The 16,048-nt window shown below is 42.0% G+C and overlaps 2 protein-coding genes across 2 annotated transcripts; one reads left to right on the top strand and one right to left on the bottom strand.

Annotated features, from left to right (window-relative positions):
- The first annotated feature begins 46 nt into the window (after positions 1-46).
- ing5a (inhibitor of growth family, member 5a) lies at positions 47-13,415 on the top strand. The gene is made up of 8 exons (XM_061888124.1): positions 47-213; positions 5,664-5,735; positions 8,026-8,192; positions 8,330-8,441; positions 8,511-8,610; positions 11,255-11,390; positions 11,462-11,523; positions 12,721-13,415. The coding sequence occupies exons 1-8, from the start codon at positions 177-179 to the stop codon at positions 12,758-12,760; spliced, it is 726 nt and encodes a 241-aa protein (XP_061744108.1). The 5' UTR covers positions 47-176; the 3' UTR covers positions 12,761-13,415.
- Positions 12,231-16,014, bottom strand: cep19 (centrosomal protein 19). The gene is made up of 2 exons (XM_061888128.1): positions 15,589-16,014; positions 12,231-14,424 (listed from the first exon to the last, which is right to left on the bottom strand). The coding sequence occupies exons 1-2, from the start codon at positions 15,716-15,718 to the stop codon at positions 14,078-14,080; spliced, it is 477 nt and encodes a 158-aa protein (XP_061744112.1). The 5' UTR covers positions 15,719-16,014; the 3' UTR covers positions 12,231-14,077.
- Positions 16,015-16,048: the final 34 nt, after the last annotated feature.

Below are 16,048 nucleotides of genomic sequence, written 5' to 3'. Positions count from 1 at the left end.
GGGTGGTCACGTGACAACTCCCATTGCATCTACCGTACTGCGCATGTGTGTTTCCGTTAGCCACCCGTCGGCGGGCCAGCCGGTGTTGCAAACCAAGCGCGTCAGCACTACTCTCCGCTCACCTCCCAGCAAACGACGTTACGTTGGAGCTTTTTTATTTTTAAACTTAACCTGAAATGGCGACGGCCATATATTTGGAACATTATCTAGACAGTAAGTACCCATAAACTCTTATTTACGGTTTGGTTGGAAGTGGGCGTAGGCAAGTTACTGGAAGTCGTCACTCCGCTAGCTAGTACTGCGATGAGTTAGCATCAGCTTCCTGTAGTTGCTCTTTTTAAGTCAATAATAACATGTAACTTATAGTTAGCTTCCAATTCCGACGTTATAGAATAAATGGTGTATTTAACTTCCATAAAAGTTTCGCGTAAGTAACTATGCACTTGCAACCTGTTGGCTGTAGCCGCCTTTTTTTCCTCAGTAACCATTTAGGCGCCAGAGAGCACACTGCCTGTATGTTTAGATCAGGGCTCAGCAACCCAAAATGCTGAAAGAGCCATATTGGAGCAAAAATATCAAAACAAATCTATGTGGACCCGCAAAAAATTAAAAGATTTTTAATGAAGGTCTGAATTACAAACCCCGTTTCCATAAGAATAGAATATAAAGTACTTTATTGATCCCTGGGGGAAATTCAGCACCACAGTTCGCTCACGATAAACAATAATAATAATAATAAATAATATATGACATATATAACATATGAATAATATAAATATATTCAGAAGGAACATCCCCCACGAGCATCGCGTGTACATCGGGGGCGGTACCTCTGGATTGGCAGACCGGGTGGTGGTTCCTCTCTTTAAGAAGGGGGACCGGAGGGTGTGTTCCAACTATCGTGGGATCACACTCCTCAACCTTCCCGGTAAGGTTTATTCAGGTGTACTGGAGAGGAGGCTACGCCGGATAGTCCAACCTCGGATTCAGGAGGAACAGTGTGCTTTTTGTCCTGGTCGTGGAACTGTGGACCAGCTCTATACTCTCAGCAAGGTTCCTGAGGGTGCATGGGAGTTTGCCCAACCAGTCTACATGTGCTTTGTGGACTTGGAGAAGGCATTCGACCGTGTCCCTCGGGAAGTCCTGTGGGGAGTGCTTAGAGAGTATGGGGTATCGGACTGTCTTATTGTGGCGGTCCGCTCCCTGTACGATCAGTGCCAGAGCTTGGTCCGCATTGCCGGCAGTAAGTTGAACACATTTCCAATGAGGGTTGGACTCCGCCGAGGCTGTCCTTTGTCACCGATTCTGTTCATAACTTTTATGGACAGAATTTCTAGGCGCAGTCAAGGCGTTGAGGGGTTCCGGTTTGGTGACCGCAGGATTAGGTCTCTGCTTTTTGCAGATGATGTGGCTTCATCTGGCCGGAATCTTCAGCTCTCACTGGATCGGTTCGCAGCCGACTGAAGCGACCGGAATGAGAATCAGCACCTCCAAGTCCGAGTCCATGGTTCTCGCCCGGAAAAGGGTGGAATGCCATCTCCAGGTTGCCCCAAGTGGAGGAGTTCAAGTATCTAGGAGTCTTGTTCACGAGTAAGGGAAGAGTGGATCGTGAGATCGACAGGCGGATCGGTGCGGCGTCTTTAGTAATGCGGACGTTGTACCGATCCGTTGTGGTGAAGAAGGAGCTGAGCTGGAAGGAAAAGCTCTCAATTTACCGGTCGATCTACGTTCCCATCCTCACCTATGGTCATGAGCTTTGGGTCATGACCGAAAGGATAAGATCACGGGTACAAGCAGCCAAAATAGGTTTCCTCCATCGTGTGACGGGGCTCTCCCTTAGAGATAGGGTGAGAAGCTCTGCCATCCGGGAGGAACTCAAAGTAAAGCCGCTGCTCCTTCACATGGAGAGGAGCCGGATGAGGTGGTTCGGGCATCTGGTCAGGTAGCCACCCGAACGCCTCCCTAGGTAGGTGTTTAGGGCACGTCCAACCGGTAGGAGGCCATGGGGAAGACCCAGGACACGTTGGGAAGACTATGTCTCCCGGCTGGCCTGGGAACGCCTCGGGATCCACCGGGAAGAGCTAGACGAAGTGGCTGGGGAGAGGGAAGTCTGGGTTTCCCTGCTTAGGCTGTTGCCCCCGCGACCTGACCTCGGATAAGCGGAAGAAGATGGATGGATGAAGAAGGAACATATGCATTATATAGTCTGATGGCTGTCGGTATGAAGGACCTCCTGTGTTGTTCCGTGTTGCATTTAGGGAGTCTGATCTTTCCACTGAACGTGCTCATTCTCTCCGCAAGGTCCGGGTGTAGTGGGTGGGAGGCATTGTCCATAATGGCTAGGAGTTTTGCTAGACTTCTCCTCTCTGACATGACACCACCACCAGAGAGTCCAGCTCCACTCCCACCTAGGGTTGGGTATCATTTGAATTCGAACGATTCCGATTATTTGTTTCGATTCCGATTCCTGACGATTCTCGATTCCGATTCTTCTTGTATGTGTTTGACACAGGGGTCGGGAACCTTTTTGGCTGAGAGAGCCATACAAGCCAAATATTTTAAAAAGTATTTCTGTGAGAGCCATATAATATTTTTTTAAGACTGAATACAACTAAATCCGTGCATTTTTAAGTAAGACCAACATTTTGAGAGTATAATAAGTATTTTATTCTTTTTAATAACATTGTTATTCTGAAGCTAACCAACAATAAATAAAATACTTCTTACCATTAATGCGACTTCTTGAACCGGTGCGGTAGAAACCGGATGGATGGATTAAAATGCATGAGAATGTTTTATATTTTGAACGTTATTTTTGACACTGTGATTACCAGCGGAATTATTCATTACTTACTGTTTTAAGCAATGTCAGCTAAGATTTATCTGAGAGCCAGGTGCAGTCATCAAAAGAGCAACATCTGGCTCTAGAGCCATAGGTTCCATACCCCTGGTTTGACAGGTAGTCCCTGGAAGGTGGTATGTATTTTGGGTTGAGAGTTTTCACCATATCCCTGCAAACATAAACAAACATGTAATGTTGCTGTTACTGTTTAGCCCATTGTCAATTAGCTTAGCTCTAACGTCATTGCTTAACTAACCTAAATGTTGGAGATTCCACCTCTAAAAAGGGATGCAGTCTTTTGACTATGTGTGCAGTGACCTTTCTGTGGCACTCTTCCGTCTGTGGCACCGTCATCTTCCCCATTGCCGCTACGGTGAAATGAGTACGCTGAGCACCTCGCGGAGCCTGGCTAGCAGGTTGTAAATTGTCTATGAAAAAATACGCGGGCTAATTTGTTAGCTGCCTCAACGTTGGCGCAAAACACATTATTTATTGCATATATAAGGTTTTATTTACCGGTTTCGGACTGCAGTGCAGTCACCGAGGTGCCAGGCTGGGCGTCGGAGCCGGAACTAGAGGAAGAGGCAGAGGAGGACAGTCGGCGCAGCGCGTCGAATACAGGACACGCATTTATTTGTACTCCATGAACGCGGAGGTGCTTTATCATGTTCGACGTGTACCCTCCTAAGCACGAAACAGTCCTGTCGCTCGTGTTACATTTCGCTGATATTTAATATTTTTCAGTAAAATAAAGCCACACTTTCGACCGCCGACGCCCGCTATCCATGCTTGACTGACTCGCTCGGCTATGCTAACACTTCCAGCGGTGGGCGCTTATTCGTTGGTGTTCAGAGGCTTCTTCTTCCGGTCGGCGAACTGAGTATCGAAACTAGGAATCGAAATTTAAACTTTTGAATGAGAATCGGAAAGTTAGTCACGGTTCCAATCGATTCTCGATACTCTATACCCAACCTTACTCCCACCACGTTACTGGCCTTCTCTACCAACTTGTCCAGTCTGTTTGCGTCCCTCACTCTCAGCCCGCTGCCCCAGCAAGCCACGGCATACAAGAAAGCGCTCGCCACCACCGACTCGTAGAACATCTTCAACATCTTTGTACAGACGTGGAAGGATCCTAGCCTCCTGAGGAAGTAGAGGCGGCTCTGTCCCTTCTTGTAGATGGCCTCAGCGTGTTCTGACCCATTCAGCTTGTTGTCGATGTGTACTCCGAGGTATTTATAATCCTCAACCATGTCCACATCGACCCCCCTGATGGAAACAGGGGTCGCCGGAGTACTCCTCCTCCTTCCCAGGTCCACAACCAGCTCCTTGGTCTTCGTCACATTGAGCTGGAGGTGGTTCTTTCCACACCATGTGACAAAGTCCTCCACCAGTGCCCTGTATTCCTCATCATCACCCCCCTCAAAACACGCCACTATCGCAGAGTCCTTAGAAAACTTCGGAAGCCGGCAGGACTCTGACTGATAGTGGAAATCGGTGGTGTAAATGGTGAAGAGGAAGGGGGAGAGGACTGTACCCTGCGGGGCCCCGGTGTTGCTGACCAGCCTGTCAGACAAACAGTCCTGCAGTCGAACGTACTGTGGTCTGTCAGTCAGGTGATCTACAACCCAGGACACCAAGGGGGCCTCCACCTCCATCTTCTCCAACTTCACACCCAGTAACCCAGGCCGTATAGTATTGAAAGCAGCGTAAAATAAGAGTTGGGAAATTGTCTTAGATGTAAATATAAACCAAATACAATGATTTGCAAATCATTTTCAACCCATATTCAGTCGAATATGCTACAAAGACAATATATTTGATGTTAAAACTGTTAAACCTTTTTTTTTTTTTGCAAATAATCTGTGAAGGCACCATTGAAGGGGAACATTATCACCAGACTTATGTAAGCGTCAATATATACCTTGATGTTGCAGAAAAAAGACCATATTTTTTTATACCGATTTCCGAACTCTAAATGGGTGAATTTTGGCGAATTAAACGCCATTCTATTATTTGCCCTCGGAGCGCTGACGTCACAACGTGACGTCACCTAGGTAATTAATCCGCCATTTTCTCAAACACATTATAAACATTGAGTCAAGTCAGCTCTGTTATTTTTGTTTTTTTCGACTGTTTTCCGTACCTTGGAGACATCATGCCTCGTCGGTGTGTTGTCTTAGGGTGTAACAACACGATCAGGGACGGATTCAAGTTGATTTACGTAGAGTGTGCATCGATTAGCACGGCATGCTAATCGATGCTAACATGCTATTTAGGCTATCTGTATGTACATTTGTATCTATATTTGCATCCAGCCTTTCCCTCCACCCACATTTAATGCCAAACAAACACTTACCAATCAACGGATTTAAGTTGCTCCAGTATCACAAGATGCGAAAGTCCCGATTGTTGCTTTTGCTGTAATGATGTCATCTCTCGGGAATCAAAGATAAAATAGTCTTGTTACGTAGGGAGAATGACTTGGATATGGGATTTTTATAATGTAATCTTTTCTTTGTCCATTTCCACTCATTATTTTCCCGCTTGTGACTCAAGAGTAACTGCGCGCCATCACAATTTCCCGCCCTACGGAATGGGGCGAGGGTCAAAGAAGGAGTCGGGCCGCACGATTGTTGTTAAAAGGAATTTATAGTTAACACGTCCCTGCCGTGTTAACTTTGACAGCCCCATTATTAATTACATTTGCAAAATGCACACGATAATGCACTGTTAAAGGGGAAACCAAAATATTAGCGAAAGGTCCTGTTGTGCTGCCGTGTGGTAAATTACAAGCACAATAACAAACATTTACTTTCAGGTATTGAAAATCTTCCATGTGAGCTTCAGAGAAACTTCACCTTGATGCGCGACTTGGACAACAGGACTGAAGGTGATTACCGATATTGTGTTGTTGTTGTAGGGCTGGGAGATATGGCCTTTTATTAATATCTCCATTTTTAGGCCATGCCACGATACACAATATATATATCTAGATATTTTGCCTTAGCCTTGAATGAACACTTGATGCATATAATCACAGCAGTATGATGATTCTATATGTCTACATTAAAACATTCTTGTTCATACTGCATATAATATATACTCATTTTAAACTTTCATGCAGAGAGGGAAATCACAACTAAGTCAATTTATCAAAAGTGCATTTTTTAAACAGTTATTAAGCAGTGGCACACACATTCTTGTAATTTCAAAACAGAAAGTGCAAGATTATCAGACATTTTAAAACAAGCCATTAGTGCACTTTTGTGCATGATGTCACTAAGATGACATCAAAACAACACTAAATTAAAGTGCACTTTTTGAACAGAATGCCACTACAATAGTTTAAAACAAATAAAGTGCACTTTTGTGCATGATGTTACACAAGATATTTCAATAAGTGTCAAATAAAAATGAGCTGCATACTATGAAATCAAATAGTTTTTGTCCTTTGCTATGTGGTAGGTTCCTGCGGACGTTATCTCCTTCTGTTTTTGACTATTTTTTTCATACGGTGTTGTGGAAATAGTTGCTTTGGCATTTTGTTGGTGTGGCACCGAACGGAGATGTTGACATGCGGGGTTTCGAGCACTCCTTATTCTCTAGCGGGTGACTTTTCAAATGATGCTACATTAGCAGTGCTGCTACTTTTTGTAGTAACGCTTTTGCTGCATAATTGTTCAACATCTTACCGCTTGAAGCCAAACCACCGCCAGGCGATGGACCCCGTCCTGTTTTTCTTGGGAATTAAAGGCCTACTGAAATGAGATTTTCCTATTTAAACGGGGATAGCAGGTCCATTCTATGTGTCATACTTGATCATTTCGCGATATTGCCATATTTTTGCTGAAAGGATTTAGTAGAGAACATCCACAATAAAGTTCGCAACTTTCGGTGCTCACAGAAAAGCCCTGCCTTTACCAGAAGTCGCAGACGGTGACGTCACATGTTGATGGCTCCTCACATATTCATATTGTTTTTAATGGGAGCCTCCAACAAAAACAGTTATTCGGACCGAGAAAACGACAATTTCCCCATTAATTTGAGCGAGGATGAAAGATTTGTGTTTGAGGATATTGATAGCGATGGACTAGAAAAAAACAAGTTTAAAAAAAAACGCGATTGCATTGGGACGGATTCTGATGTTATTGGACACATTTACTAGGATAATTCTGGGAAATCCCTTATCTTTCTATTGTGTTGCTAGTGTTTTAGTGAGTTTAACAGTACCTGATAGTCGGAGGGGTTTTTCCATAGGTGTCTTGACGCCAATGTCTCAGCGAAGTCGACGGCAGCTTTATGGACGGGGCAAGCGCACTTTTTTACCACAATTTTCTCACCGAAACCTGCTGGTTGACGTTCAGTCGAGAACCATGTTCGCTTGACCGCGCTGTGATCCATAGTAAAGTTTCACTCCGGGAATTTTAAACAAGGAATCACCGTGTGTTTGTGTGGCTAAAGGCTAAAGCTTCCCAACTCCAACTTTCTACTTTGACTACCCCAATATTAATTGAACAAATCGCAAAAGATTTAGCAACACAGATCTCCAAAATAGTGTGTAATTATGCCGTTAAAGCAGATGACTTTTATCTGTGTGTGTGTGCAGCGCTCATATTTCCTAACAGCCCGTGACGTCACGCGTACACGTCATCATTACGCGACGTTTTTCAAGAAAAAACTCCCGGGATATTTAAAATTGCAATTTAGTAAACTAAAAAGGCCGTATTGGCATGTGTTGCATTGTTAATATTTCATCATTGATGTATAAAATATTAGACTGTGTGGTGGGTTTCAGTAGGCCTTTAATTTTTCCTTCATTTGTTACCATATTTGCACCTTCTCTCTCTTGTATTACACCCGCACCGCACCGTTAGCATCACAGCTATTGTTACCCATGTCGCAACCTGTCTGCTTCGCGGGAGCGTGTGACGTTGCACACGTGACGTATGTAAGAAGGTGCGCTTGTTTTATGTCTCTGTGAGAAGGAGAGACAAGAAAGAGTGGGAAACGCCTGTAGTGTAATGCCCGCAGCTAAAAGCAACTGCGTGAGAACGTATACTCGAATATCACGATATGGTCATTTTCTATATCGCACAGAGACAAACCCGCAATATTTCGATATATCGCCCAGCCCTATGTTGTTGTTTACGTTGCATCATTTTCAACATTTGCCCTTGCAGAAAAGAAGGTGGAGATCGATAAGCTGGCCGAGGAGTACATTGCCAACGTGAAGAACCTGGCGTCAGAGCAGCGAGTGGAACACCTGCAGAAGATCCAGAGCGCTTACAGCAAGTGCAAAGAGTTCAGCGATGACAAAGTGCAGCTTGCCATGCAGACCTACGAGATGGTTAACCTCATATTTCCATTGATTCTTTTTTTCTAAATAAAGAGGGAGGGGCTGTTGAGTCAGCATCAACTAGTTTGCTGTCAGTTGTTTTAATAAATCCACGCTCCAATGTAACCGAGCTGACTTTGTCATTACAGGTGGACAAACACATCCGCAGACTGGACGCAGACCTGGCACGCTTCGAGAACGAGCTGAAGGAGAAACTGGAAGTGAGCGGCTACGAAAGTGCAGAAGGACGAGTGCTGAAAAGTACGTGGAGACTCCACTTGGAAGTGGGCAGGCGTATGTTGAACTCGATCGTTTGTGCTTTCCCGGTAGAGCCTGAGTCCCGCGGCCAGCGAGAGAAGCGCGGCTCCAGGGGAAGAGGGAGGAAAGGCTCTGATGAGGACTCTCCCAAAAAGAAAAAGATGAAAAACAGGTTGGTGTCAGGTCTTTTTTAATACAGAATCTACTGTAGACTCCCTCACATTTCAGCATCGTATTCTATCTTCTCAAAGGACAAGTTAACTTCGATATACTGTACTTAAAGGTAGTCAGTGTACAGCTTGTATGGCACTATATATTTACTATTCACTGAAAATGAGTCAAAACACAGCCATTATTGTTTAATTACCTGCCAACAATAATTGAAATATGCCCAAAAGGTGCTAATAATTAGCATGAGCACCATTGTTATCTAGCACTGCCTTAATGGCATTCACCTGAGCTGCACCGGTCAAACGAGTGGGCGTTAAACACCTAGATCTCCTCAATATTTCTTTCTGCAGCTTGAGGATGGCCCACAGGTGCTAAGTTGTGGCATACTTCACTCCATCATTTTCAGCTTCCTCGCATTGTCATCGAGGAGGTGTGTTTGAGTTCCCCCTAGTGCAGCTCCACCATAATACACTACAACCACCCTATTTTACTACTTACTTGTGTTACCAGCTTTGTAGAAAAGAATGTACAGTATGTTTTAGTAATAATAATGTGTTTCATGATACAGACGATATACAACATATATACTTGGCTGACAATAGTTCTATTTATATATATATATATATATATATATATATATATATATATATATATGTTTAAACACTGAGATGGTTTCTCACAGTTTGTGTAGAAATTTTTGGGTTATGCAACCATTGTTGCTGCAGCTGTCCGGGTGGCAGGTCTCAGACGATCATGAAGGTGCCCCTGCTGGTGTGGTTACACGTGGTCTGCGGTTGTGAGGCCGGTTGGATGTACTGCCAAATTCTCTGAAACGCCTTTGGAGATGGCTTATGGCAGATAAATGAACATTCAATGCACGGGGAACAGCTCTGGTGGACATTCTAGCAGTCAGTATGCCCACTGCACGCTCCCACAAAACTTGCAACATCTGTGGCATTGTGCTGTGTGATAAAACTGCACATTTCACAGTGGCCTTTTATTGTGGGCAAACCAAGACACACCTGTGCAATTATCATGCTGTTTTAATCAGCATTTTGATATGCCACACCTGTGAGTGGGATGGATTATCTTGGCAAAGAAGAAATGCTCACTAACACAGATTTATGAACAACATTTGGGAGGAATAGGTCTGATGTGCATATAGTAAAAGTTTTAGATCTTTAAGTTCAACTCATTAAAAATAGGAGCAAAAACAAAAGTGTTGCGTTTATATTTTTGTGTGTGTGTTTATATATATATATATATATATATATACATACACATATATATATATACATACATACACACATATATATATATATATATACATACATATATATATATATATATACATACATACATACACACATATATATATATATATATATACATACATACATATATGACAAAATTGACAGCGCCAAGCGTGAAAATGCACTGTACAATTCTTGCAAGTAGCTAACGCCCCTCCACTGTGCAGAGCCACTTTTTAAGTTAGCAATCCTTACTTCCTTGGCCGGTTATAAACTATGTTTCTTCCAATCACCACCACTGGAGATTCCGGAACAAGTAAACATGCTCCACTACACACCGGGGGAGGATATGCTAACTAGCTTAGCAGTTAGCATAAGATAGATTTATTGGATGTAAACAAATGGAGGCAAAGCAATACATTATTGACATTAACGATACCAAGTGTAGTATCAGTTTGTGGCCGATACGACAGTGGTCGGATCAGTACTATTATTTAGCAATTTTGTAATTGTTTACAAACCCAGGAAATAAGTCTTGGACACAGGAGGACTTAAATTCAAAAAACTAAATATTTAAATCAGAGCCAGAAGTAGGAAATAATAAAAATATTAAATTAATAATGTTACACCTCCATCCTGTGTTTTGACTGATCATAACTGTGATCAAAAAGTGGTTCATTCAATGATCTTGAACATTTTAAGTATGACTATCAGCATTGGTATGACCAATACTGCCCTTGCAACTACTTGGTATTGGATCGATACCCAATTGTGTAGTATCGCCCAAAACTAATGTAAAGTATTTAAACAACAGAAGAATAAGTGCTTATAACATTTTAACAGAAGTGTAGATAGAAACATGTTCCATAAAAGTAGATTGTAGTTTTAAGAAAATAATACAACCAAGAATTATGCAATATTTTACCACATTTGTCAGCAGCCAAATTAGGAGCCTTGTTTTTAAATGCTTCTATTATCACTTACATACCAAAAAATATATTATGATATATATTTTTATTGCTGGAGGCTGCAATATATATCGTAATATACATTTTAGGCCATATAGTACATCCCTAAAAATTTTGCATGAATAGCAAATGTATATCACTATACAAGTTTACCATGAATTGATGAACGTGGACCCCGACTTAAACAAGTTGAAAAATGTATTGGGGTGTTACCATTTAGTGGTCAATTGTACGGAATATGTACTGAACTGTGCAATCTACTAATAAAAGTATCAATCAATCAAAAAGTTGTACACTGACTAATCTATACTAAAGTATGTCCAAGTATTTTCCCTTGACAAGATATCAGATTAAAAAAGTAAATGCAGGAATACAACGTTGATGTTGATCTACAGTGTTTGTAACATTATGTTCCCGCTTTCAGTCCGGACTTGAGCGACGCCCTCTTGCCCGTGCAGCCGTCAGACGTGCTGGACATGCCTGTGGATCCCAACGAGCCTACGTACTGCCTGTGTCATCAGGTGTCCTACGGCGAGATGATCGGCTGCGATAACCCCGATGTAAGCGCCCCGGAAATGTATGTTTTCTGCTTCTTCTACGCCCATGTGGAACCCTGGCTCTGTCTTTCCAGTGTCCCATCGAGTGGTTCCACTTTGCCTGCGTCGACCTCGCCACCAAACCCAAAGGAAAATGGTGAGAAAGTGCTGACAAATTTTAATCCCGACTTCGATTTTGCCTTGTCACGACTATAAAAATGTTATAATCGAGGAGAAAAAAAACGATTTATAGGCCGAGCAACGTCCATGCAAATTCCTGAGCTTGTAACGGTGGAACGAATCTGTGAGCGTATGAGTGGGGGAAAAAAGACCACGCCTACTAGAAGTTTGGGATCTCACCATCGTTGCTACTTTTTGACACAGCATGAGTACGCATAATCAATAGTCACTAATCTCAACGAAAAAGTAAGGCTTCACAGTATTGGCCAATAAAACCGAGAATATTAGGGAAGTTGACATTTGACGGCAGTGCTTTCAATATAAAAACAATGAACATTTTTTGGGGAAAATAATCAATCAATGTTTATTTATATAGCCCTAAATCACAAGACTCTCAAAGGGCTGCACAAGCCACAAGGACATACTCTGTTCAGATCCCACATAAGGGAAAGGAAAAACTCCCAACCCAGTGGGAGTTCAAAAAAATAATTTTCTTTATCCCCATAATCTCCTCAACGCCCCGTCCTGAACCAAACGATACGGAGACGGCCACTTGAAACAGCGACTAAACTAGGAAGCTAAAGCTAGCAAGACCAATCCATACAATACATCTGCTTGTGTTGTTGTGAACGACATCATCGATGTAAGATCAAGGTGCAGTACAAACAGGACAGCAGTCGCAAATTGAAAGGCTCTCTCATTTATTTTTTTTAAACCGCTCCAAGTCATCTGCACACGTTAAGATCAGAACTGCAGCACACTTCCCCCCTGCCCCGTCACAATAACACGATGTGTCGAAATTGTCCAATAAATTGGATATTTGTATTCGATTAACAAATATTAAGACACAAAAAGCAAAAAACTGTGGAAGGTAAAAAAATTGAATTAAAGATTTGAATGGAAAAACTGAAAATTATTTTCTTTTTTTTTTATGTATCGTTACTATTATTTTTTTTAACTTATTTAATCATTACTAAATCATAACCAGATGTTCTTTAAAATTATATTTCAAGTTGAGTTTTTGTGGTACAGCAAGTACAAGTTTTCAAAAATGTATAATTGTGTTATTGTCATTTCTAAATATCAATCAAAATAATCGTTATTCATACTTTTGCCACAATCGTCCGACAGTTTGTTTACATTGAAATTATTTTTTTTCTCTGTTGTTTCTCAGGTTTTGTCCAAGATGCACTCAAGACAAGAAGAAAAAATAAGCAGCATTCATTGTGTAATATTGGAGTAAAATAGTTTAATTATATACATATATATATATATATATTTTAGTTGCACACTAGAAATTATTGCGTCATTAAGCTTTGTTTAAAAGGCCACATGTGGATTGTTGAGCACCATCACGTTTAATCAAGCGGCGTACAAATTCACTTGCGTACGACTCAGAATCCTGCATTGTGGCTAAAGGATACTTGAAATTGTATTTTTTTTATTTTTAAGATATAGAAGCCTGCTGAGAAATGAAGCATTTTGTACGTCTTTAAAAAGATTTCTATGTTACCTACCTCCAGCACACAAGGTTGGACAAACCCCTGCCCGCCCCAAAAAATCCTGACTTTTTTGAATGTATTGTGGTACTTGTGGTCAACGAAAAGCACTTTTAATAACAAACGTTCCCCTTTTCTTAGGTCTGACACTGCAAAGTTAGTCTCACATTATTAATTTCATTTCAAACCATGCCATATTTCATATGGACCGACTTTTTCCTCTCGCACACAATAACATGGAATTGACTTTAAGCGTCTTATCCCATAGTCGACTGTGAACGCAAGTCATGTAAGCCACAAACAAAGAGCCAAAGGTAATGTATTTTGTATATTCAATATTTTATATCAAATAAATATCCTCTATTATTCATTCGGCTGTCGTCTTTGTGCTGTGTGATATAAATTATGCCTGTGTTCTGAATGTGTTGACATTCCACAACCTGTTAGAAAAAAAACTTCTTTATTCCAGGTTAGAATCAATGCTGTGGAGTTGGCATATTTTCCCCTTGCTTGAGAGGGTTTTGTCCTGGTACTTTGACCTTGAAGTGAAATTCGTAATGTGGGGGTAAGTCAAATGGTCATGTGCAACTTCTATCCGGCATTTGCACATCCTCTCGGCAGAGCGAGCCCAAAATCCCCCTGGTTGTCAACCCACTGTCCAAGTTACAGTTAAAGTCCCAACGATAGTCACACAGTGAAAAGATACTCTGCATTGGACCCATCCCTGTGTTCAGCCCCTAGGAGTTGAGGAGAGCAGTGAGCCGCAGCGGTGGCCGGGCTCGGGAATCATCTTGGTGATTTAACCCCCGATTCCAACCCTTGATACTGAGAGTGAGGCAATGGGTCCAATTTTTATAGTCTTGGGTATGACTCGGGCGGGGTTTGAACTCACGACCTTCCAGTTTCAAGACGGACAGTCCAACCACAAGGCCCCTGAAAAGGTAAAGTTTTAAGGTTTACCACGTACGATTGCACGGCCATAGGCTCGGGGCCCTGATGAGGACATGCGGTACAGAAAATAGACGGAAAACGTCAAAACCCGTTATCAGAATCCTCATCCCAGCTGCACTTCTCCTTTGCCCGCTTGCCAAAGTCCACCTCCAGGTCATAAACAAAATTCGGGTCCCCGTTGCGAGTACGGTTCTTTTCGAACACTTCGTCCATTCGGTTTTTCTTAAGAGCCAGCGCCTCGTCGCCCAGCTTGTTCAGGTCTTCGTCGGGGTCCACTTGAAGCGAAGCCAAGCTGTGCTTCAGCGTGAAGCCGTGCAGGTGATCCCGCAGGATGACCAAGAGCCTCTCCAGCTGGATCTGGGGCACTCTTTCCAAGTAGTCCTCATGCCGGGGGTGGTTCTTCAGGCCCTCAGCAACCAGGCAGCAGTCTAGAGAGCGAGCATGTAGACACATGTTAGAGACGTGACGTTGCCCAATGAATCCAGTCTTCTTAACGGCTCTTAAGTGAAGGACGAGAGCCGATTCCCAGTTGTGAGCCGTCCACTCGGGAACAGATATAGCATCGCCAATGAGTCATTTTTGTTACTTAAAAGTATACATGTGTATATTTATATATATATATATATATATATATATATATATATATATGTGTGTGTACTGTTGTGTTTTGACCCGGTCTTCTGCCGGTCACCCCCCAGATTCATTAGATGACACATAAACTGGTTATAAATGAATCCCAGGCAGAGTTTCTCATTTTGGTATTTTAATACCAAAGCTTTGGGAGACCAATCTAGATACAACAACCTTTCAATCGCATTGGCCAAATTGATCTGACTCTACTACGGAAGTTTCCCCCTCTTACTCCCTCTCACCCGCCCCTTCTTCTTCTCCTCTCCCCCTCCTCCTAGCCTGGGGCAGTTGAGATAAAAAGAGTGTTATGACTTCTCGCTACATTCCAACTTTCAACACCTATGCATGGCCCATACTTAGCTATTCTAAAATATGACTAGGATTTAAAAAGATATCTATCTCTATTTTGTTTTCATATTTTTAATTGGATCTCTCCTGTTATACTGTTTTAATATATGGTAAGTTCAAGCGCACACACCAGGTAGGGGAGTACATTTTTGTACTCACATTATTATACTTTTTGCATACATTAATGCATTTTATTCTTACTATGTATTTTTTCTGTATTGCTAAATTGCTCTTGTGCAACAGCATTTTTGGGCGAAGGAAAATTCAAACTAGTGATCTCAGTGGCAAAGCATGAAAATATGGCACTGCCTTATGCAATGTTTACACTGAAAACAACAATTTTATATTATAGGTAACATCCATCCATCCATCCATTTCTACCGCTTGTCCCTTATGAATAAGATGGATGGCTATATAATAACTAGCCAGTATTTTGAAAGAAACGACTCCTCCAGATCCGACGTCCTTAAAAGAGCTATAAATGTTATCTGTAATACATGTATTGTTGTCCATCCATTTCCTACCGCTTGTCCCTTTCAGCGTCGCAGTGGTGGGGGGGCTGGTTGATATATTTACATAGGCCCAGCATGACAAAACAAACTTGTTTGACTTACCAGAAGTTCTACAGAAGTTTCTCACCGGGATGACTCGTTTTCGCACTTTGTTTGTGTCCTTCTCTACATAAATCACCACTAAAGACGGCGGGTTGAAGCACACTCCGCAACGCTTGGCCACGAAACGCATGTTCGGTTACTTGGAGCCCAAAAAAAATCGACACTTGGATTTAATAAAGTGACAAAATAAAATAAAAATTCAGAAATGATACAATTAGTACTTAATGAGTTCAAACAGACTAGTCGTGCAATCTTAAACTAGTAGCTTAGCAACAGTCAGCTCTAGGACCCGTGTCTGACTTAGCCGAATCCTGCCTGCCGTCAATGCAAGAATTACAATTAAGTCGAACATGTGTAATAATCACCTAAAATTATTATGACGGTTGATTTTTATACTTTTTTAAAAACACTGTTCGGGCTGCAACGTTTTAAATAATGATTGCTATAGTATTTTAAGCAG

This window comes from Nerophis ophidion, linkage group LG26 (genome assembly GCF_033978795.1).
Source record: "Nerophis ophidion isolate RoL-2023_Sa linkage group LG26, RoL_Noph_v1.0, whole genome shotgun sequence".
Lineage (NCBI taxonomy): Eukaryota > Metazoa > Chordata > Actinopteri > Syngnathiformes > Syngnathidae > Nerophis > Nerophis ophidion.
Note: the sequence above shows the minus strand (reverse complement) of the source record. Positions and strands in the feature narration are given on the sequence as shown.